The sequence below is a fragment of the Schistosoma haematobium genome, chromosome 1 (genome assembly GCF_000699445.3).
Source record: "Schistosoma haematobium chromosome 1, whole genome shotgun sequence".
In the NCBI taxonomy this organism is placed as follows: Eukaryota; Metazoa; Platyhelminthes; class Trematoda; order Strigeidida; family Schistosomatidae; genus Schistosoma; species Schistosoma haematobium.
Genome location: NC_067196.1, coordinates 4,190,791 through 4,216,793, shown reverse-complemented (window position 1 = coordinate 4,216,793; position 26,003 = coordinate 4,190,791). Strand labels below are relative to the sequence as shown.

The following is a 26,003-nucleotide window of genomic DNA, read 5'->3' as shown; positions in this document are numbered from 1 at the left end:
CCGGGAAAATGCAAAGAGTGGATGCGCCAGTGCTACTGCAAACGATTATGAGCGATTTCATTCCAAGTGTGTAACCATTAGTTACTATAATCAGACAGACCACAACCAGGTAGTCTATACCTTTTAACATGACTCAGTTTACTTGTGAATGACTTCACACACTAGTACCATGCTTTTGTCTGGGCACTGCTAGATATATTCCAGACCATTGCCCGTCGAGTTAGACAGTGATTGTGAACACGTAACACATGTCTCAACCATCTCGTTTGATGAAGATTTACTACTTCATCAATTGGTTTTCCATCCCTTGCCACTCTTAACCCAGATATTGCCTATTAGGTGGTCTCAAAATATACGAGCAATGCTTCATTTAAATCAATGATCGAGCACTAATAACCTCCGAATATCTTCTATACTCAATGATCATGTTTTGAACAAGTAGAGCGGAATGAATTACTGAACAATGAACTCATTCTTTGGTTAGTAGATGAATATCTCGGCTACACAATAAGTGGCGCAAGTTGACGTAAACCAATCGATCCAAAACTAAAGATAAATAATTCCATTCAAGTTTCAGTTATCGATCCTTTAAGCCTTAACACAATGACTAAATTGTAACATGATCGTGATGATACATAAATATCATGGATTCTATTTTGAAAATAGTACTTGGTGAATAAAGTTAAAGCACTCTACATTAAACGGGATTATAAAATAGATCAGTACTCTGAAAATCTTGTCTATTTCCATAGTGGATTTGTAAGTATGTACATCAATACAATTCAAATTAGTGGATCAAAAGGTTTGAAGGTACTGTGAATATAGTATTGTGAGTATTCATCTCTTAGAAGTACAAATTTCTGTCAAAGAAACATAAGCATTGTCTCATTGATAATTTGAGTATTGTCAATTTGTGATGAAGTCTATCTCCGAGTACGGAACTTCTTATTTCATTTTGTTACCACCATTTTTTGTTTTAATTTTCAACTTTAAAACCATCAATAATCACGAAATGAACTCTTCATCAAACTTTTATGTCTCACTGAAAATCCTATACTTTTAATACAGAAAGTTAATAATTAGACATTTATATTGACCAATCTCATTAAATTAGTGACAAACGGTGATGATTCTTCATTGTTATCTATGAGACCCGTCATATTTCAGCAGTTTTATTTACTTACTTACGCCTGTTACCTCACGTCGAGAAGCATAGGCCGCCCACTAGCACACCTCATCCGATCCTATCCTAGACATTCCTATCCAGCTCTTCCCAGTTGTTGTTCATCCTTCTCATATCTGCTTCCATTTCCTAACATAATGTGTTCTTCAGCCTTCCTCTTTTTCTTTCCACTTGAGGATTCGAAGTTAGAGTTTGCCTTGTGATGCAGTTTGATGATTTCTGTAATGTATGTCTTATCCATTTCCATCGTCTTTTCCTAATTTCCTCTTCAACTGGAAGCTGGTTTGTTCTCTCACACAGAAGGCTGTTACTGATGGTATCCGGCCAACGGATATTGAGTATCTTGCGTAGACAACTATTTATAAATACTTGTATCATTTTGATGATGGTTGTGTTAGCTCTCCATGTTCAGCTCCGTACGGTAGATCAGTCTTGACATTTGTATTGAAGACTGTGATTTTGATGTTGATGGAGTTTCATATGTTCATCAATTGTGGGAATGCTGCCCTTGCTTTGCCAATCCTCGCCTTTATGTCCGCATCTTATCCTCCTTGTTCATCGATGATGCTTCCCAAGTACGTGAAAGATTCAACATCTTCCAGAGTTCCTCCATCAACTGTGATTGGGTTGGTGTTCCCCGTGTTGTCTTTGAGGATATTGCTTTTTCCTTTGTGTATGTTGAGGCCTACTGATGCAGAGGTTGATGCTACACTAGTTGTCTTCATCTGCATTTGTTCGTGTGTATGGGATAGAAGAGCCTGATTATCTGTAAAGTCCAAATCGTCTAAATGGTTCTGAGCTGTCTATTTTATGCCGTGTTTTCCCTCAGATGTCAAGGTGTTCATAATCCTCCATCAGTTACGAATAGATTATAATTCTATATACAATCAAAACTAAACAAAAAAAATCATCTAATACACTTAAATAATATCAATTAACTACGAAAATATCACTGACCTCATACATTGAGTCATTTGAATATCTCATAATTCCATAACCTGATCTTTTATCAAGATAAAATGTACCCAAATAATTTGATCCATTAGGCCATACATAATAACCGTAACCATGTTTTTTATCATTGAAAAATGTTCCAAAATATTTCTAAAAACGTAAAAATGTATTTACATGTTATTCATAACACGGTTGACTAATTAAAGTTAAGTTTAAATCTCGTACTGACTTTTGGTTAGAAAATCGGTAAAACCTATAAAGTACTGGATAGATGATTCATTCTAATATGTGACTCTATAGTAGTGGATGCCCACAATTCAAATAGGGTTAAACACACGTTAGAGTTACTTTAGCTCCATAAATTCACTGAAATGCATACCTTGGTCATTAATAATATCTTCATCGACCAGACCGTTGTTTAGTTTTTGCTTTTTTAAATCTTGAAATACTTCGGTAACTGTTAATAGAGCCAGGTTTAGAAAGCTTACATTTACTGCACAATTCACCCTACCAGTCACTAGTTGCTTCAATACAGTTAATCAACAATTTCTTTCTAAGAATTGTGTTGTGTGTATATCAACTGAATATTCAGTATTTGGCTGATTTCAAAGTTGCATAGCATTTTGAACTGTCTCACGTCATGAACTAGTTACAGTTGGTTAATCACTGAGAATCAAAGGTAATTGGAAAACTGTTTCATCTAGCTTGCCACAATTCATAATGTCTCTAAGTTTGTTCTTTGGAGAGGTTTTAGTCATACATTTCTGAGAAGTTTCAAATTAGAATGAGTCGGTCAGTCAGTCAGTCAGTAACAACGTAGAACTTCGTACGTGCGTACATCAGTTCGAGTTGTCATACCATATTAACGCAGATACAATTGTCTATTCAAATCCCGTAGTGGTAAAGGTAGTAAAAGTATAAGCAGTAATCGGAAAGATTAGGGTTTGAAGATGTTATTCAAGGAGTATAATCCAGTGAAATAAATTTGGAAAGAGAAAATAAAGGGACATGAAGAATTCAGAAGATTAGAATTTGGGAGAACACAAAGAGTGGATGCACCTGCGCCATTGCAAAGGATTTTGAGTCATGTCATTCAAGATCCCTAACCATCGGTCGTTATCATCTCGCGGCTCCCAACCAGGTAGTCCACACCTACCAACATGGCTCAGTCCACTTGTTAGTGACTTCATGAATTTGTGCCATGTTTTGGTCTGGCCGCCCCTAGTTTTCTTCCAATCTACTCCTACAACATGAAACATCGCACGTCGAGGCAGTCGGTGGTTGGGCAAACGTAACACATGTCCCAGCCATCTCAACTGATCAAGTTTCACTACCTCATCAATTGATTTGCCATCCTTACCTAGTACCCGTTTCCTAACAACTACATTACTTACTCGGTGGTCCCAGGATATACGAGCAATGCTTCGAAGATACCTATGATCGAATACTAGTAACCTACGAATATCCTCTGCTCTTACCGGCCACGTTTCACAGCCATAAAGTAGGACGGAACGAACCGCTGCACAGTAAACTCGTCCTTTGGTTGGTAGATGGATATCTCGCCTACGCCATAAATGACGCAAGTTGGCAAAAGCTAATCGAGACTTCTGTATAGGTGATAAGATTTCCTCACACACCAGATCACAAGGACTGATGAGACTCCCAAGATAAGTGACGCGGTCGACACGCTCAACTACTTCACTCCCTATCATTAGTTCGGGTGTCGATGCAACCCAATCCTGAAGTAACATTTTACATTTCGAGGGAGAGAATCGCATCCCGAACATGCTTACATTGTTGCTCAGAGTGATCAGAAGTCTCTGCATTTTGTCAGCGTCCAATACTTTTTGACCTACGCACTACGAAAACTACCATCGAATCAAGAATAATGGTAGTCTTTAATGATTATCTCACCAACGAATTCCCCAAGCATTCTGGTGGTCTTTTTACCAATGAATGTTACGTCATCTAGATTCATAATCTTTAACAGTTATCAAGACACATTTAAAGATTTTCAAGCGGTTACCCAATACATAACATAATATATTGACCCAGTTTAATGGTAAAATGGTCGAAAAAATTATCTAAATTACACATTTATCAAGAACAATAACCATAGGATGAAACTGCCAAAGTATATTTTGAATTATAAAACTGAACCTTCTTCAAATTCACTTAGTTTTGTTGGCTTGAATCTTCCCATTGAGGTTGAAAACTGCAATTGATCAGTCTCATATTGGCATATGTGTTGGGTTCAAGTTCCAGAGTGAACATCAACAAGTTTGAGATGCAGGTACATTCAACGGATGAGTTCAAAATAAGAAGAAACCTGCGTAAAACTGGATTCCATTGCTAGCCCCTATTCATCTTTGTTTAGAGTGCTTGTGAATGAAGACAATATCGAGGCAATATGCACAGTATGCACATATGTGCATATATGTATATACGATCAATTGCAGTTTTAAACATCAATGGGAAGATTCAAGTAGACGATACCATCTGAATTTAAAACTTCAACCTATTGCACAAACAGGTGGCTAACGGTACTCCGTATCTAAGTGGATAAAGCGATGGCGTTTTAAGCGAACGGTACTGGGTTCTAGTTTCAAAGTGAACATTCACTCTGAGATGCAAGTTCCTCCAGCTGACGAGCCCCAAATGGGACGAAGTGGTGCTCGTCCTGGATTCCATGGCTAGCCACTATCCATCTTGGAATGTTCTTTAGTTTTTCATATTGAAATGTGAAAAGAAGTAAAAGGAAAATATACGTTTAGTCCTTACGGGAACGATATAAACTGATAGTATTTCTGGTACTATAGTAATGATATTCATTCCATAACTAGGGAAAGATAATGTTAGTTTACGAAGGGATCGAAAGTGTTCAGATTATGTTTTTACTCTTCAGAGGATTTCCTTGACAATAGTGATTCTTAAATCCCACGTCTCTCATTACATTATTTGGTAGAAAGTCAGTATTTGATCTAAAAGTTTCTTTAAAATTATTCAATACAAATTAGCACTTATTAGTTATACCATATTCAGTCAGTGGTCTTGAGTGCCGTTAGAGGTATGAGGGCGGTTATCATTTCCTTGTTGTGCACACCGTGGAAGAGTTCTTCTGGAGGTACCTGTAAAGGAAATTGGATTAAAGGTGGTTGTAGTGATGTGACAGCGTGACCGCAGTGCCCAAGGAAAAACTGCCAAAGGTCGGTCACACACGACCTTTTTGTAGGTAATTTTCGTGTTAGCTCCTTAACTCTTGAGAACTTGCCGCCGGAGACGGACATCCGTGGGACAAGGCGAAGTGTGCATTTTTAGGGTCGACCTTTTCTAATCCCACCCCTCCTTTTTGGAAGACAGTATCGCTGTTATACTGGTTGTCTGAAGAAGACACATTACTGCCGTCACACCTCTGTACAGTCAACAGTACGACTTCGCCTTCGGACCTTTGGTTTGTTACTTTTAGTCTTACCGTTCTCCAGTCAACCTGTCTGGGGTGTTAGGATCTTGAGAAACGATTGTTCCAGCCAGTAAAGCTCGACTGGTTTATCATGATAGGCAAACCCGATCACCACGTCAAGGTAGCAACAACAGTCGGGGTTATACCATATTACCGAAAACTATTTGCTTAAACTTCATTGAGACTGATTGTCGTGGAAATCTAATCTATCCATGTTTATCTGAAATTATCCTAAATACAATCTTAGATGTAAAGATACTCCTAGCAAACTTCTTGTAAACTGATCTTCTACAAATCACTTTTTGGGATCAAGTTAAAGTAAGCGAATAACTAGGTTTCGTCAGGCATAAACAGTGACAGGATACAGAGTCTTCTAAAAAATTTGTCTGATAATGTGAGAATATATCTTTTCTACTTAAGGGTGTTCTACTGAGTAAATTTTTTGACGAAAGTTTTATTTATCAAAAAATAATGAAGGAACAAGCTGATCAGCCTACAAAACGTAAGTCACACATGTCAGACTACCGAAAATGTTGCTCTCTTGTTGTATTTGTGATAGATATCTTGAGAAATTTAGGAAAGTGAATGAACCTTATAAACTAATCAAAACCAAAAATCAGTCTCAGTTGCACAGATGTTTATTTCAGTACTTTTTCTTCGTAAAACTTTCATCGGTTTCGTTTTTCACAGGTTTCATACTCATCCAGTCATCCCTTTTAAAGTTTGTTTATTGTTCCAACGTGTAAAGTATACATTTAGAGTGGTAAACGACTATGTTTTGCTGGAAATTATTTTTGCCATCAGTTTCCCCCTATTTTATAAATTACTTAAACCCTTAAACGTAATTATCGAGAAATTAAACGACTGACAACTCTTACTGAATTGGGAGTTTTCTTGAGATAATTTAACAACTTCCTGAACTCTTTAACCTCACTTCAAGGTTCTGTGAAGAATTTAACAAAATTGTACATTGGTTGGAACGATATTTGATAGAAGAGTTTCATAACAAACCTTAATGAAGTGACAGTTTATAAAAATACTTCCGAGTCAATGATAACTGTTTACAAGAATTTTAACTGAATTCTCTAATGGATGATCCCCACCACTTTTACTCTACTTTGCCTTAGCTCGTAAGAAATGATTGGAAGAGGTGACTAAAAGAGGTGCTTACTTCACCATTGTCCCATTGATAACAACCCCATGCATTACGCTTTCCATCAAAAACTCCACCTTGAAACAAATCATCATTTAACCATTCTTTCACTTCTCTATAATAGTTTGTACCTTTTGCTGTAAAATTATCGTCAACACCAGTGTTTGCATTGTCTAGGAAGTAATTGCTATTATGATCTTTTGACTGGTAATTGAAGCTTTCCTTTGAAATATCATGAAATACATCATTCTTGTATGAGCTAGTGCCAATATGGAATATATTGCGATCGACGTAAACGGCCATTCACACAATAAACTAAGCTTTATCAAAAACCTTTTAACAGAACATCAGATGCATATGGTACGATCTATGCCAGAGATAATCTGAAAATAGATGGAAGTGTTTCATGCATACTATATTTAATTCATATTGAAAAGTTGCTGCGAATACAAAACAAAAGAATCAAACTAAAATTAGACTATGTTAAGGGAGTTTTATAATAAACACTTAAAGTTTGATGGTTTTCTCCAAATTCTTTAGTAAACTAACTTTATTTACATTTTGCCTGTCAAACCCCACTGTGAAATAAAGTGAACATTCAGAAATAAGTATTTTGTCACTTTGAGACCAGACAAATAAATTGACCATAAAATGAAACTTTAAAATCTGTACAATAACATAAGGAAACAAATTAAAACTTTTATCAAATATTAACAAAAGTCATTAGTTTGAATGAAACTGAACGGATCATAATTCATTTAGCTTAACTGAAACGTGATACGTTTAAACACCAACATTTATTCAGAATTACGATTGTAATCCGGTATTAAGTGCTTATTCTCATCATGTACCCGTTTCTGCAGAAAGTTTTCTATGGTAAAACTGTCAAATGTGGAAATCACATTTACCAAAGCAATGTTATTTTTAAACATATTTTCCGGATCGCAAACTATCAATCAAATGGTGGCTTATTGATTACATTACTCGGTATTGTATAAGTAGACTGTAGTTTTGTAACATGATTCTGCCTGGACAGCTGGGTAGTTTAGATCCATCCCAACATAATATATTAGGAAAAAAGTCTGTTTAAAAGTGCTTTCTTTGATTAGAACTTTTTTAAAAACACCACAGCAATATCAAATAGAAAATCGTTTAAAACTAGACGAAACCAGGCAAGTGATTTATTCATTAAGAAGCTGTACTCAACTCCTCAGAACCACAACTCATAATTAAGTTGCTGATTTGCTAACTTACTGTCTACACATTATTACTTTACTCAAGTCGCGACAAAATGATTGACGTTCGCTTTTATTGGCCGCCCAGAATAAGAAAAAAATACTTGTCTAATACACTATTTCTGAATAGTTTTCCACATCAAAAGCCACCTTCATGAACCCCTTTATAAAGTCAGTATCGCATTTTACTAATTAACTGCATCAACTTTGTAACCTTGAGTACTTTTGTCCTTTCACTGTGGGGTGTAACTAACACAACTGTTGTACAATTAAATGTTTTGTTCTATGTGTTCAATTCTATCACAATGAAAAATAAGGGCCCATCCTCGCTATCTGAAACTTGACTTCTTAATTCCGTCATATCAAAGTCTCGGATTGGTTATATTTCGTGAAACTAATATTTATCCCTGGTTATTCTATAGCTGGGGTTCACAACAAATCAAAAAATGTGTTTGAAGCTGTAACAAAACTATTCACTTTTTCCGCTTTACCTACGCCCTCTGGATATTTCCCATATAAAACAAGTTAAGTTATCAGAATACCTCCCAGTTACATAATCTGATTTTAGAATATTCGCGTCTGCTTTTCTTTAAATTTTGACCTACACAGCTTGTGGCTACGTACGACCTGCGAAAATTTAACCTTGAGAAATAATTTAATTACTGTTAGGTATATAGTTCATAGTTGTAAAAAATGATGTGAGAAACCATTTATCGTACATTCGGAATAATAGAAGTTAATCAGGTCGAATCTATTCTTCAAAGTGAGTGAAGAACATAACGTGGCCAAACCTCTGTCATAAAATGTTGGTTAATCGTGATAAACAAAACGTTTTAAAAGCCGTGATACGGTTGTTGTTACCGGGTTTTCTGATTTCACTCTGAACTTCATACAATAAGAAGCTTTTGAATGTGATTAACGCTTTAATTAGCTTATTCGACGCTTTCCAAAGGATAACTAATCAAAGCATGTACTAATGTTTATATTCAAAAGGACTTAAGACTTACTTTTAAGTGGCAAACTACATGAAAATGCAAACCCGATAACTGAAATTTAGAGTAGACCAAAGCAATATAACAGCTATCAGTCTATACAGTAGTAGTTCTCAACATAAACGGTGTGTGCTCAAAAATTACGTTTGGTTAGTTCACAAATTACTAGATTTAAGTTGTCTGTTGTACCATCTCTATAAAGTCCAACATTCAACAACAATCGCGTTTGAATTAAGAATTCGGAGTTAAGGCTAAAGATAGATTAAGTTTACAGAGCATGTTGTACTTGCAAAAAAGCACCTTCAAACCGCAAAATTCTGATCTGGGCTCTTTCACATATTTCGAAGTATATGTTACCCATACAATTTTCATGAAAGTTTAGTCTTAGAACAAGTATACAACACAAATCCAAATCGCATTAGCATTACACAAGTCTTAAACTTTGAAAAACGGATTTCTTTCTTGAGTCTTATAACTCTGAATTATCTAACTTCAGTCAGCCAGTCAGTCAGTAACAACGTAGAACTTCGTACGTACGTACACCAGTTCGAGTTGCCATACCACATTAGCACAGAGATGCAGTTGTGGATTCAAATCCTGTAATGGTAGATAATTAGAATTATCTAACTTAAGACGTCAGATAACATCATTTTCGTTTGTGTGTGTTTCGCAAAGCCAGCACCGTGTTAAACGATGGCAAGCAGAACAAATCGTTCTTTTTGCTGAGCCTGACGTCCTTATTATATAGGTGAGTATAATAATGTCAAGATGAGCGATCAAAACCATCAGCACTTTCAAATCAAATATACAAGAATAAATATTGACTTTTCAGTGTATGCTGAAAGACGCAGCAGTTCGTAAGATCATTTTAAAAACGTTTAGTACTTGTTTTATCAACCAATCTAGTTTATTCTTGGAGAATATCTGACTTTTATCGGGATTTTATAAATTTTTCGTAACTTGGAGTGATTTTTAGACTAGTTTCGGTGTGAAAACTTTCCTAGCTGGAAAATTGAACTGGGAACAAGGACTTGAGAAATGACAAAATATATAACAGGTTCCTAACAAGCTGTCTCAACACTAAAATACCCAACGGAACTTATAATTCCGCGTTCTGTTGTTATGACTTTGAAGGTGGTAATTAAATATCCAATACCCAGCATATTTGACCCAAACTTGTTGTTGTTACAGTACGGTTTTATGTATCTGGTATCGTCTAATAGATGGTAGTCCAGCCGCTTCACTTCACTAACCTTAGTGTGGTAGTTACTTGTGAACATGTACATTTTGTAGCTCGATTGCGTGGGCTTCTTTCATGGAAATAGAGATCCTGGATACCAGCAGCTATCACATAACCAAGCAGTAGTTTGGCTGTTTGCGACGTAAAGGCAGTTAGCTGATAATTTAAGTGCTAAAAGAAGACGATTTGCCTAATAGTAAAGATTTAACTTACTTAGTTGGTAATGTGTAAGAAGACGTATTGGAAATTATTAGGGGGTAACAGGGCTGATAATAAGCGAGAAATGAGGTGATGATAACCACAGTAACGTGTGAAACATGAATCAGACATAAGTGTTTGAGGAGGTGGATGATAATCGATGATCAGTAAATGTTTGCTGAGTCTCTACTGAAGAGGCTGTAGTCACTTCGGCTGGGACAGCATTCCAAAGGAGAGCAACGCTCAATGAGGAAAAATGAGAGTGTACCTGGGTTTCTCTGAAGGGTCGCCTCGAGGAGATTGCTGATAATGTGTTGGTAATATGTTACAATCTATAGCCGTGAAATTTATATTTTGGACCAATTGGCCACTTTGTTCCCCACCTCTATACTTTGCCCAAGAGATGATATTTTGTTAACTGAGTATTAAAACTTTATAATTCCCCTGGCAGTACTGTGAATTTAATTGAGAACATTCGAAAGCCAGAACACCAGATGCTGGGTCAGTGTATGATTTATAATTAATAAAACCTGAGTGCACAGGAAATGTGGGCACAATAGGAAGTGTGTGAGTAAAAGGTCGAAATATTTATGTGTATTTAGCGAGCATTAGTCAGTAGTGGGTAAGTTATTGAATGCCTATGTAAACGAACAGTGATAGATAGGTAAAGGTTGATACGCTCAGTCATGAGTTCAGTTAGACTCATACACCCTTGTCCAAAGAATAAGCTGCTGTTTAACTTTATTATGTAATTTGACATATACTCAGAATGTCACTGGAACGATCCGCTTACGAAACGAAATCGAAACTTCATTCTTTCTGCATTTTTCACCCCACAATTTTTAACAGACTTGTCGTTTTAGATTGGTCTACAACGCCACTCATGGGAACTACATATGGATTGTTACAGTGCATTAGGATTCAGTCAATTAAAGTGCAAAATATCTATGACACAATAATCTAAAATAGCGTTTGTAGATTTCGTCTTGTATGTTTCTATGTGAACTTGTAAGAAACGCACTACACAAATGTTTTTCCCATGACTGTTACATTGTTCTCTTTTATATGTGTCATTACGTGTATTAAATCCGGAAACCACACTGATTTAACCAAACTGTCCCAAGATTTTGTCAGTTATCACTCCTGACTTAGTCATTTATATAAATGAATTGACTAGTATTCCTTGTGTTATAGCTTAGAAAGCCTTACAAAAGTGGAAATAGGTGTGGCGTGAAAACAGTAAATGTAAATACAATTGTTAGTATAAAGTCGAAGCGTATAGTTTGGAACTGGCGCGTCATATACGTTTCAACGACGATGAGTTGAAATATACACAACGTTGTCTCGTAAACATAATGTATCGTATCCCGGGATAACAGTCATGTTTACGTTCATGTAGCCAATGAATTTGTCATATTTTATTGTGATGTTTATGAAAAAACTAGATTATGCCGTGGATTTTGCTATGACTGCAATTTTTATCCACCATGTCAGACTGAAACTCCGCCTGTAGCTCTTCTAGTGTTACTTCTACTCCCAAGCCCGGATAAAGGAGGAGGGTTGGGCGTGGGGTCGGTAAACCCATCCCGTAGAAAAAAACGCCAAGGAGATTGAACAAGCCAAACCATTAAATCTCTGTAAACCGAGTTGAAGGAAGAAATTTGACGCTCCACAATGAAAGCCGACATTCTTCCAAAGTCACTAGGCCGCTGTTCCTTTTAACAACGAAAGTAACAATTCATATTATTACACAGGATGTCCAGACAATCTGGGAGATCGGGGGGAACAGTCAAATAGCAACGGAAATGAGGAGGTACTACATGGCAGTTCTCGGAATCAGCGAATCCCATTGAACCAAAGCTTGATGATCTTTTTGAAATTGTCTTCGATATATTTACTAACCTGCTCAGGTTACGTCCTAGTTGTTAACATTGGCATAAAATCTTGCAACTTACCTTGATGTAATATCACGAACCATACATCATTTGTCAAATATTTTGTGTCGCAAGGATGGTAGTGGATCATCTCAGATCGAGCTATTATGTACCAGTTGAGGTCATACGATAAAGAAAACATGGTTTGCCAACCGTAAAACTTTGATCCATAAAGGAGTGAGCATAAAAACGGTCATTTACACTTTCATTCTAACCATGGCCCTCCAGCATACTTTTATTGCCAAAACAGCAGACATATGCAACATAATGTCAGTGGATTTTCAACATTATCCAGCTTCCATTCACACACAAAAAATGCATCCAAGTCATCTAATAATGTTATAAGATATGTTCTCGATAACGAACCTTCTGCAATAGATTGATAATATCTCTGATTTGGTCCCGAATTTTCAGATACCTGGGTCCCATAATCTTTTCGAATACATCACTTCTGTCTACAGCAAGTGAAAAATAAGTATTAGTTCGACTCAGTGGAAGGTTATTCATAATACTGAATAGAACAACGGACCGGATATCGTTTTCTCTCATTGCTTTCGATAACATCATAGATGATACCTAAAACCAACAGGCGTTAGTCAGAAAATCCCAGTTTGTTAGCTGTACTACTAATACAACAGTCCTAATCCCAAAATCGTGGACTTGTGATGATGTGACTGTAACAGCTTAGGTTGGTTGGTTAAGAGTTGGCCTCAAACAACCAAGTATATGCCAAAACAGTATTGTTCAAGTATTCATTCACTTCCTTGTTTTGTATAAGCGTTATATTCCCTATTATCTTATATTGAATGTTGAGAGCCTTTGTTTGTCTGAACAGATAATCCCACGCTCCACTGTGACTGCGCTAAGATCGAAATAAAGACCTGTAACGGGATTAAAATCATCATGTATGATGTTGTTAATAGATTTTGTTTTCTTTCTATTGCAGGGCAAGCAAGAATAAACGCTTTAGAAGAAGAAGAGCAAGCCCTGCACGCACTAAACTTACAGGATGACTCATAAGACCGTTTTGTAAACTAGCTCTCTTTCGGTACAGACCCCGCGAAATTTAATTTTTAAAATAAACGTCTATTGGCCTCCCTTCCTCGTTCTCTCTGTGGTGTAAAGTGTTCAGTTAACATTGTGTGTGTTGTGGCTTTAGGTCTTCCCGTCTTCCAGTGACTGCTGACTACACGTGTTACAATTGGTGGCGGAGGTGGAATGGAAAAACGTGATGAGAACCTAGACGAACCCCCTCTGATTCCAATCAGGGCTACTCCCGGTTCAACCCCACGCCAGCCACCACTGCTCGAAACATCATCAGATTACTCCGTTTGGAAATTTAAAGTTACAGCGTACCTTCAGAAAGTTCCATTGACCGAGCATTTCAACTACCTTGTTTCCTATCTGAGCGATGAAGCAGTACGCAGGGCTATAGCGAACGGGTTTGCGGCCAGTAACACGCTCTCACAAAACTGGAGAATTCTAGACGACTGTTTTTCCCTGCCCGTAGACACCCAGCAAATGACAATTCAGTTTTTATCACGCCACCAGAAAGCGAGCGAGAGTCCAGTAGACTACCTTCATTCCCTACAGCAAGTCGCAGTACAAGCATTCCCCCGATTAGATATGATGGGACGAGAGGAACTAATTCGCTCACGTTTTGTCGAGGGCCTGTTACCCGGACCACTCAAAGAACACTTTCTTCGAAATCCACCAACTGATACGTCTGACGTAAAGAGAACAACATTACGCTTCCTGGCCGCTGACAAACTAGTGAATTTATCCAATGCACATTCATCATCGGTAACGACTGTGGAACGAGCCACAAAATCTAGTGGTCCGGACACCTGCCAGGCTACAATGGCTGTGACCGACCTTCCCGGCCGAGGTGCTATCCGCGGACAGTCAAATTTGAGATGGAATAAACAACCAGCATGGAGAAGTTACAATGGGCGTCAAGCCGACTGTATATATTGCAAAAGGTTTGGCAAGAACGCCAGAAGATGCGGTCACAACCGCCCCCGTAAACCAGGTAAGCGGTGTTTTGGTTACTTATCTTCCTATGTTAATCATGTCAATCCAACTACGTTTAAAGGTAGAGTACAAAACATCGAGCTAGACATACTTCTAGACACAGGAGCTTCAGTATCCCTCATTAAGGAAGACTTCTTGCAGAGACTTAATCACAGCATTCAGCGTAAACAGTGCTCCTCTACATTAATTACGGCGAGCGGAGACCCCTTGATTGCGTGTTCTAAGATCGGGTTAGAGCTAACAATAAACAGGAACTCTTTTCGACATGAATTCCTGGTTTGCCCCACACTGACCTGGAATATGATACTCGGGGTTGACTTCATGTTAAGATATCAGGCCTCAATAGACATGAATAAGTCGGAAGCCAAAATTGGCGGGGTTGTCGTGCAACTACAACGCCGGGAAATGCCAAACGAAACTGTAGCCCAGGTGGGAATTGCAGAGATTGTACGTCAGGTACAAGATAACCAATTAATAAGTGAAAAGGACCGCCGAGCTACCATTGACGTACTCCAACGATTTAGCACTGTTTTCTCAGAGAATATCCCTGGAAATCGGACAACCATTGTGCAACATTCCATTGTCACAGGTGACCACATGCCATTACGCCAACCACCTCGCAGGGTCCCGGTGCATTATCAGCCTCATTTAGAATCCATGATAAAAGACATGTTAGAAAAAAAGATTATTGTACCATCTTCGTCACCCTGGGCATCGCCAATTGTCTTAGTAAAGAAGAAGGATTCCTCCCTACGACTGTGTGTAGATTACCGGCGCCTTAATGCTATAACTAAGCGTGATTCTTTTCCACTTCCACGGATAGACGCTACCTTAGATGCCATGAAAGGTGCCCGCTGGTTTTCAACGCTAGACTTAGCATCAGGGTACTGGCAAGTGGAAGTCCGACCCCAAGATAGAAAAAAACTGCATTTGTAGTGCCTAATGGCTTATATGAATTTCAAGTAATGCCTTTCGGGCTAACTAACGCCCCAGCTACCTTCCAACGATTGATGCAGACAGTCCTGCAAGGTCTCGTACCGCACCAGTGCTTAATCTACCTTGACGATATTATTGTATATGGCAGCACGCCAGAACAACATAATGCCAATTTGAAGGCGGTCCTACAACGTATTAGGCAGCATAACCTAAAAGTGAAACCATCTAAATGTCGACTATTGCAAAAGAAGTGCTTTTCTTAGGGCACCGCATTACAGAAGATGGAGTGGCAACAGATAAGGAAAAGACACGTGTGATTGTTAATTGGCCGCAACCAAAATCACCTGAAGACGTTCGTAGCTTCCTTGGACTAGCTTCTTACTATAGACGCTTCGTACGTGATTTCGCATCATTAGCAGCACCTTTACACCGATTAACCCACAAAGGACGAAAATTTTTATGGACCAGCGAGTGTCAACAGGCGTTCGATGCTTTGAAGGCTCGGTTAACTTCTCCTCCTATATTAGCCTTCCCGGATACTTCAGCAGACGGAGGCGAATTTATACTTGATACGGATGCTAGTTCCTCGGCTATTGGAGCAGTTTTATCACAAGTAGCTCGAGATGGACACGAAAGGGTCATTGCGTATGCTAGTCGACGACTAGATAAGAGTGAAGCACGATATTCTACAACACGTCGGGAGATGTTAGCACTAGTAAAATTCTTACAACATTTTCGCCATTATCTGCTGGGCAAACCCTTTCGTGTGCGCACGGATCACCGTGCACTGCAGTGGCTCCGCTCTTTCCGCGAACCAGAAGGGCAAGTGGCACGCTGGCAGGAACGACTACAAGAGTTCGATTTCACATGCGAGTATCGACCGGGAAATCGACATGCAAACGCGGATGCCCTCTCCCGAATACCCCAGACCACAGATATTATTAACGCAATTCTTAGTACAGCTCCAGAGACAGACTGGCCCTCTCTACAAGCAACAGATCCAGACTTACAGATTGTTTATCAAAGACAGCTACATGGAAATAGTAAGCCATCCATGAGGGAGCTTAAAGATCAATCTATAACAACTCGTCGTATATGCACCAAATGGGGCAACCTCAAACTATATGGTGACACATTATTCCTAATGAATGAATCAAAACAACCCCTACTGATAGTACCGCGAATGAAAGTTGAGAGTATTGTGGAACAGGTACACCGCGAACTTGGTCATGCGGGAGAACGGAGAACTGAACACGCTGTCCGTCAACGCTTTTGGTGGCCATCCATACACGAAGATGTAGCTCAGTTTTGCAAGAATTGTAACACGTGCTGCCGTTTTAAATCGCCTCAGCAGACACCCCGTGCACCATTGACGCCGATGGTGACGACAGGACCACACCAGCGAGTTGGTATAGACATCATGGGACCACTGACTACAACAAAAAACAGGAACCGCTACATACTGGTTATGGTGGATTATTTCACCAAATGGTGCGAAGCTGTACCCCTTCCACAGCAAGACGCCCTTACTGTTGCTCGAGCTTTCATCGATCATTGGGTCTCCCGTTATGGTGCCCCTGTTTCACTCCACTCCGACCAAGGTCCATCCTTTGAAAGCCACCTCATCACTGAGATATGCCGGCTATTAGGAATCAAGAAGACACACACCACTGCCTATCACCCAGAAGGTAACGGTCTTGTGGAAAGAACAAACAGAACTATTAAAGCCATCTTGCAGTCGTTTGTCAGCAGATCGTCACCTGAGTTATGGGATGAGGTGCTTCCCCAATGCCTTTTAGCATATCGTACGTCGGTACATGGGTCAACGGGATTCTCGCCTGCTATTCTGCTGTTTGGACACGAACTACGCCTACCAGTAGAGATACAGTCACCCCTGCTGCCCTACGAAGAACAAGAGCATGTTCCGTACATACGTACCCTTCGCAACCGACTAGCTGATGCCTACCGTCTGGTCAACATTAACTTATGCAAGGCTAGTGGACACCAAAAAGATATATATGATCGTCAAGCACAAGGACCTAGGTATACAGTTGGAGATCGCGTCTGGTTACGTCGCCCAATGACGTCGCTAGGGGGTTGCAGTAAATTCCATCAACCCTGGCAAGGCCCCTTTGAAATTGTCCTCATCCGATCGCCCACCACGTTTGTATTGCGTAACATACAACGGCCTAAAGACGATGTGATAACGGTGCACTACAACCAGATAAAACCCGATCGGACGACATTTCCCTTCGATGATCAACTCGCTGATCCACCGCCGGCCACTAGATTTTACGAAGTACCATCTGAAGGGGGACAGCATATCCGTGCCCAAGATCAGGCACTGAGGACAGTGCCTCATTAGGAGAGGGGGCTATGTAACGGGATTAAAATCATAATGTATGATGTTGTTAATAGATTTTGTTTTCTTTCTATTGCAGGGCAAGCAAGAATAAACGCTTTAGAAGAAGAAGAGCAAGCCCTGCACGCACTAAACTTACAGGATGACTCATAAGACCGTTTTGTAAACTAGCTCTCTTTCGGTACAGACCCCGCGAAATTTAATTTTTAAAATAAACGTCTATTGGCCTCCCTTCCTCGTTCTCTCTGTGGTGTAAAGTGTTCAGTTAACATTGTGTGTGTTGTGGCTTTAGGTCTTCCCGTCTTCCAGTGACTGCTGACTACACGTGTTACAGACCTATTCACTACTTGTCTGGTTTCTTCTATCAATAGCACGAGGGTTACCTATAGACACGAAATTGGTGAGCCCTTTTGAACACAAATTTAACCTCATTTTTGTTATTAATATTATATTTTTTGTACTCAATCGTAAAAGTAGACCTGATTATCCGTAAACGAAGTTGGATATATAAATAGTTTTTTCTTTTTTTAATTACCTTAAGTTATTCGTGTTATAGAAACCATTTTTTCGTGCTAACTTTATTGCTATATTTGTCACATACCTCATGTCAGACTCAATAGAAACCCATAATCTGGAGGATTTGTCACCAGTGGAGATAGACACTGTTATGACTACGAAATCCCGACTTCCAGAATTTGATCGTAGTGATCCTGAGTTGTGGTTTGCTCAACTAGAGCATTATTTCACGAGACACAATATCAAATCTGAAGGGATTCGCTATAGAGATTTGTGTTCTATCCTTCCTCCTTCAGTCGCCAAAGAAGTCCGTGACTTGATTTTAGATCCACCATCACCACAACCATACACCATCTTAAGACGAGAGATAATGAACCGTTTATCATTATCAGATAGTCAAAGAATTCAAAGACTTTTTCAAGGTGAGACACTAGGTGATCGGTCGCCGTCACAGTTTTTACGTCACCTCCAAGTCTTAGTGGGTGATAACACAGTGGGTGAAGCAGTCCCAAAACAAGGATGGATACAAGCTCTCCCATGCTACGTCCAACACTGTTTGGATGCACAAGATCCTGAAACCTCATTATCTCATTTAGCGCGTATAGCCGACAGAATAATGGAAAGAGGTCCTCCAACTGGATCAGGCACAATAAATCACACACAAAAAGTAGAATCAGCAAAAGACCCCGTAATAGAAGGACTCATTGCGAGTGTTAAGAGTCTCACTGAGGCTGTCACCAGAATGCAAATGGGTCATAGAAACAGGAGCAGGTCACCACAACGACCACGAGCCAAGTCACAAAACAGGTCACAAATGTCCAGACAATCTGGGCAGTTTTGCTGGTACCACTGGAAGTTTGGTGTCAACTCAACCAAGTGCATGCAACCATGTGCCTGGCCTAAGCATAATCCTAAGGCAGCGGGAAACGAGTAACCCCTCCCCAGGTCGCGACGACTGAGGAGGGGCGCCTAAACAGTCGCTTGTTTTATGTTAGAGACAGAAACTCTGGCTTGAATTTCTTGGTGGATACTGGCGCTGCTCTTAGCATCATCCCTCAAAATAAAACTGAGATTAGTCGAGAAACATCATCAATTACACTTCAAGCTGCAAATAAAACTAAAGTCGCGACATTTGGGCAGAAAACTTTAACCCTAGATTTGGGGTTCAGGAGGCAATTCCCTTGGGTTTTCACGGTAGCCGACTTAGATCTGGCAATACTGGGGATGGACTTTCTAGAGAGATACGAATTTCTAGTTGACACCAAGAAACGGTGATTAACACTAAAAGAAACTTCGTATTACACAAAAGGCAAAGAAAGTCACATCAGCTCTCTTAACTTGATTCAAACTCCCCCAGTAACAACAGCGAAATTCCAAGATATACTCGCGGAATTTCCAAACTTAACTAAACCAAACCCACAGCCTTCTAAAGACAAACTAAAAGTGAGTCACACTATCAAAACCGAAGGTGCACCGGTGTTTGCAAAACCCAGGAGACTAGCACCAGATAAGCTCAAAATCGTTAGGGCCGAGTTTGATTATATGCTACAATTGGGTATTATCCGTCCCTCTGATAGTTAATGGGCATCCCCTTTGCATATGGTCCCAAAGAAGAATGAAGGTGACTGGCGACCGTGCGGGGATTACAGAGCCCTAAACCGTCAAACCGTACCAGATAGGTACCCAATACCTCATATCCAAGATTTCACAAACGGTTTACAGGGTATGAACATATTCACTAAAATTGATTTAGTCAGGGCATATCACAATATCCCGGTGGCTGATGAAGATATTCCCAAGACAGCTATTACTATTTCGTGTCTATAGGTAACCCTCGTGCTATTGATAGAAGAAACCAGACAAGTAGTGAATAGGTCTTTATTTCGATCTTAGCGCAGTCACAGTGGAGCGTGGGATTATGTGTTCAGACAAACAAAGGCTCTCAACATTCAATATAAGATAATAGGGAATATAACGCTTATACAAAACAAGGAAGTGAATGAATACTTGAACAATACTGTTTTGGCATATACTTGGTTGTTTGAGGTCAACTCTTAACCAACCAACCTAAGCTGTTACATTAGCTTCCCCTAGAATCGACTTCCGTAGGAACGTCGGTTCGATTAACCTAACTATCGAAAACACCTTAGTTCTATTTCTCGTCCCTAGGGAAAATTATCAACTCGCTCACTGTTTGACTTACAATCAGTGACGACTGACGCTATCAACGATAGTCCATGGATGTCTCTTCTTTACTAGCTTGTCATCTTATTTTGTAGCATGTGATTTCTTCTACAACTATCGCCGACGGTCTGCTGCGTGCTTTCAAGAGAAAGTGTAAGAATGTGGGATAAGAATATCTGAGGAAGTGCCGCGAGCGGGCTACCCAACACCATGTTGGTGAGGTACGATTTTTCCGTGCTCAGACCGGCTATCAGGTGTTTACTCACCTGCCTCCTGAGTCGCCCTCAAGTAAAACGTAAAGAAGAATCTACTTCAAAGGTAATGGTGAAAATCAAGCAAACCTGAAGAACTGCTCCACTGCCTGCACAAAATAATAAGATACAAAATGGAAATACATAAATGTAATTGATAATTGTTCGGTTCCATGTAAGCGCTTGGTCTCCAGAACGGATTGGTATTCTGGAAGGGAATAGACATAGTGTAGATATCTTGTGCACGAAAAACCATGAAAAAAATACTCTTTTGTAATGCATATATGTAAAAGGGTGAACTTGCTAGAAGTTGGACTCTTTAACAAAATCGATCAAACGCGTGACCTTGAGCCTGTGACGACCGCGTTTTACAACTAGGTGCGTAACCAAGGGTGCATCAGAGTACTCCACAAAACGGAAAAGAATACACGGTTAAGAAGCAAAAAGAAATTGTGTAGAGTATGCGGATCAAGTACAGTTGTGTCAAATACCCTTTTCTTGTTTGATTTAGGTATGCATGATATATTGAAGCAATATATCGTCAATTCATCCAAGTAACGAATTGGTTTGCACCTCAGAAGTGTGTAAGTCCTATTACTCATTAGTATTATGAGTGATTAATTGGTGTAAGGAAATATTGAAGTCACTTCCTCCGTGGTCTGATGTGGCTTAACGGCTAAGCACGCGGTCTAGCATTCAGGAGGGCAGAGGTTCGAGTGCGTGTGGGGCCTGCGTTTTTGTTCACCAGACCCACCTTCAATACGATGTTTGTTGCCCGTAAGTCGCGCACATATGAGAGAAAAAAAATGACAAGAGGACAGATTGATATATCAAAGTGCCATATTGGAAAAGTATAAGTTCTTTGGGTGAAACTCTACTTTATGGACGACCTTTGAACGAATTTTTAAGTGACCTTGAGGACATTAGCCAATCAGAAGAGAGTTAGTATAAAGTAAAAATATATTATAAAAACGTGATGAATTACAATGGATATTCTTCTTTTACATTATTTAAGAACTTGTTGAGGTTTGATATAGGTTCAGAAGTTTTGAAATCATAGTGCATGCGGTATAAGAACTCGTCCATATGACTCCATAATAATCGTCCTCTGGAGCCGTGGTAGGGTCTTAGAAAATACTTCAGCCTAGACCACATGCCCTCAATGTTGTTTGTATGGACCCCCGTCGTTGGATCAAAGAAATGACGTTTGTGCACCACAACATGATGCACAAAACCAAGTCTCGAGAGGCATCTATACGCTTTCCAATCATCGGTATAGCCGCAGCTAATGTTACTGGAGACTTTATGATCCAATTTGCAACGATTATCATGGTTTGTCTTAGCCTTAGCCGTGACCGGGCAAAAAAGTGCCAGTTCGAGCAGATTTTTTCTACAACATATAGTACAACGAAATACAATGTCATCGCGGCAGTCTGCACATCGTGCTGCGGTCATTTAATTGCCGCAGTCACAGACACAGGAACTTCTTAATAGTCCCATCTGCTGTAGTCTCTCAACGATCACCTATTCTCTAAAATCTGCTGTAAAACGATCGAATGTGAGCATCTCGCATTGAACTTAGCGCCGTGACCTTGAAATTCCTTGAACGCTTCTGATTGGCTCGTCCATAAATTAGAGTCCTACCGTTCTTTGTTTACATGAATATTATCACTATAGAAAAAAAACTACAAGTTTAGTAAATTTCCATTTTACGTTATATTTAAACTAACGAATATATATATATATATATATATATATCAGTTATTGACATAAAATGCCTTTTTTATAACTCTAATGTTAAGTTCCAGGACTTTGTATGGGCCACTAATAATAATTGGTTTAACGTTAGCATAGTCGTGATATTCATATTGTCAGTTCAATGTTATGATTACTGAACAGTTCCCTTATAAGTTGTTTAAAATTAGGTATGTGGAATCAATGCGGCTGACATAGTAACCTTACAGTAACGCACTGTACTATATCTTCACGGTTATTGATTCTTAAATGTCAGAAATTAAAAAAAATCTGAATATTGCCAATAAAGATGGGTTATATGATCACACTAAAAAGCATGCTGCAGGGAAACTGGTTAAGTCATTACGTAAGTTTCCTAAACATGAAAAAAATGATGAGAACTTTAATAAGTACTTGACCATGGTTTAATCCAAAATGTTTTGTCTAGAAAACTACTTATTAATGGTAGTATTAATCGTATCAAGCTACTAAACATATCCTCAACCGAAAACTTTTAGAAGTAGTTCATATGGTATATATGTATAACCAGTCTACGTGAAAAATGTATATAAATATATAAGAAGTACAGCCAACATAGTTAATTAACCAGAAAAAGAAATTATAAAACTCGCCTGGGTTGCTTTTTGAATTCGTTGTATTTGCCAGTGTTAGTTGTATGAGTTTGATTAAAATTCTCAGCCATCGTTTCGGAATACCTAGCTTATGTGTCCAGTATTTTAAAAAAAATATTTAACATAACACGTATATATCAAAGGTAAAAGGTCTGGGGAGTTGTCGGTGAGGCGGAATGAGGAAAAAAAAATTATTTTTAAGTAGATGCAGGGTGTGATTAGCTGCGTGGTTAGATTTTATCCTGCAGCCGAAACTGTCAACATCCTTGACTGACTAATTGGATGTGCCCAGCGAACCGTTTTAGTCATTTGTAAAGATTTATTATCTTTACATTTCGATTCCGTAATGGATTTGTCAGTTAAACGATCTAACAACACGTATGGTGGTTCATGATCTAGATAAGCCGGCTTTAGCCTATCAATACTTACTGTGTCGATGTTTCCATGTTTTTCTATCATGAAATATTTAGATTTTCTTGAGATGACTTTGAAAGGACCTTCAAATGGAGGACTGAGTGGTGCTTTTATTTTGTCACATCTTATCCAGACGTGCGTGCAATTGCTTAGGTCTTTAGGTATATATACGGCGCGCGATTGTTCACGAGTATTAATCGGCTTAATTTTAGACATGTGGTCCCGTAGTTGATCTACATAATTTTCTAAATTAAGTTTTTGACTGTTAGTATTAGGGTTAATAAATTCACCTGGTAGTCTCAGAGTTGTTCCGAAAACCAGTTCCGCAGCTGAACACTGTGCGTCAGTTTTGACAGATGTTCGTATTCCCAACATAACTAACGGTAGGAATTCTGTCCACTGATTGGGGTTTGAGTGAGATATAAGGGCGGTTTTTAGCTGACGGTGAAAACGTTCTACCATCCCATTAGCCTGAGGATGATATGCAGTGCAGCGTATCCTATTGGAGCCTAGAAGTTTAGCCAAGTTATTAAATAGTTCGGATTCGAATTGCGCTCCTCTATCCGTCGTTATTGTTATGGGTGTACCAAAAATGGTTACCCAGTTCTGCATGAAAACTTTGGCTACTGTTTCCGCTGTGATGTCCGCTATCGGGATGGCTATAGGGAATCTGGTAAATCGATCTATGCATGTAAAAAGATAATTGAAACCGTTTGAACGTGGTAAAGGACCTACCAAGTCGATATGCACATGGGCAAAACGTGCATCTGGTTGCGAGAAAACACCTATGGGTGAATTTGTGTGACGATTAATCTTTGATTGTTGACATGCTGAACACTCTCTAACCCATTTGTGTACATCCTTCTGTAAATTCGGCCATATATATCTGGCATTGATTAGTTTTGTTGAAGCTTTCGCGCCAGGATGAGACAAAGAATGAAAGTTATTATATATTAACTTTCGCATATTTTTGGGAACGAAAGGTCGCGGCATTGCCTTGGTCGTGTCACAATAAATTAGAATACCATCGATAGGTGATGGGAATTGTTTTAAATTAAGACTTGAATTGTTTGTTTTAAGTAGGTTTTGTAATTCTAGGTCCTGCTCTTGTTCGTGTCTTAACGTCTCGAAGTTTACTGTAGACTGCTGTAGCACGTTCATTTCTAGTCTGGATAAAGCATCTGCCGCCTGATTGTCCTGACCTTTGACATGTCGGATATCGCTTGTGAACTGTGATATATAGTCAAGGTGTCGGACTTCTCGAGGTGAGTATTTATCGGCTCTCGCTTTTAAAGCATTCGTCAGAGGTTTGTGATCCGTAAAGACTATAAATTCCCTACCTTCTAACATGTCGGAAGTGTTTAATGGTCAGGTAGATTGCAAGAAGTTCTCGCCCGAAGGTAGAATACCTTGTTTCGGCTGGAGCGAGTCTTTTCGAGAAGAAAGCAATTGGTTTCCAGGCGTTTTTAACCAGTTGGTTAAGGGTACCGCCTACTGCTTTATCTGAAGCATCCACCATCAAAGCAAGTGGGGAAAGAGAATTCGGATATATCAACGTAGTTGCTTGAGCCAGTTTATCTTTAAGCTGTTTAATAGCTTCGATGGCGTCAGAAGACAGTTTGAATTCTTTTGGTTTTCCTTTAAGTGAATCTGTCAAAGGTTGCATTAATTGTGCACAACCTGGTATGAATCTGCGATAAAAGTTAATTAGGCCTAGAAAACTTCTCAGTTGTGTTAGAGAACTAGGTATGGGGTATTGTTTGATGGTATCCACTTCTTTTTTGATAGGTTTAATCCCTTCTGGGCTTATTGTGTGACCGAGAAATTCTAAAGTTTGAACACCGAAAACACGCTTACTTTGATGTATGTTTATTCCATGTTCATCCAGTCTTTTCAACACTGCTTGTACATGCTGTTCGTGTGATTGCAAATCGGGGCTGGCAATTAACAAGTCGTCTATATACCCCTGCGCAAATGGCATATTTCGAAGTAGGTTATCTATGAATCTTTGAAATGTCTGTGCCGCATTTCTCAGGCCGAATGGCATGCGTACAAACTCGAATAAGCCAAAGGGTGTAGTAATAGCTGTCTTGGGAATATCTTCATCAGCCACCGGGATATTGTGATATGCCCTGACTAAATCAATTTTAGTGAATATGTTCATACCCTGTAAACCGTTTGTGAAATCTTGGATATGAGGTATTGGGTACCTATCTGGTACGGTTTGACGGTTTAGGGCTCTGTAATCCCCGCACGGTCGCCAGTCACCTTCATTCTTCTTTGGGACCATATGCAAAGGGGATGCCCATTAACTATCAGAGGGACGGATAATACCCAATTGTAGCATATAATCAAACTCGGCCCTAACGATTTTGAGCTTATCTGGTGCTAGTCTCCTGGGTTTTGCAAACACCGGTGCACCTTCGGTTTTGATAGTGTGACTCACTTTTAGTTTGTCTTTAGAAGGCTGTGGGTTTGGTTTAGTTAAGTTTGGAAATTCCGCGAGTATATCTTGGAATTTCGCTGTTGTTACTGGGGAGTTTGAATCAAGTTAAGAGAGCTGATGTGACTTTCTTTGCCTTTTGTGTAAT

The 26,003-nt window shown here is 39.3% G+C and overlaps 1 protein-coding gene across 1 annotated transcript in view; it reads right to left on the bottom strand.

The window, feature by feature from the left end:
- Positions 1-10,072, bottom strand: part of ANKMY1 (Ankyrin repeat and MYND domain-containing protein 1) — a 55,128-nt gene extending 45,056 nt beyond the window's left edge. Inside the window, exons 1-2 of the mRNA XM_051214067.1 lie at positions 6,769-10,072; positions 2,141-2,287 (exon numbers count right to left, since the gene is read on the bottom strand). Of these exons, the coding sequence (XP_051072951.1) occupies positions 2,141-2,287; positions 6,769-7,053 (432 nt within the window). The 5' untranslated portion in view covers positions 7,054-10,072. The remainder of the gene's footprint in view (positions 1-2,140; positions 2,288-6,768) is intronic.
- Positions 10,073-26,003: the final 15,931 nt, after the last annotated feature.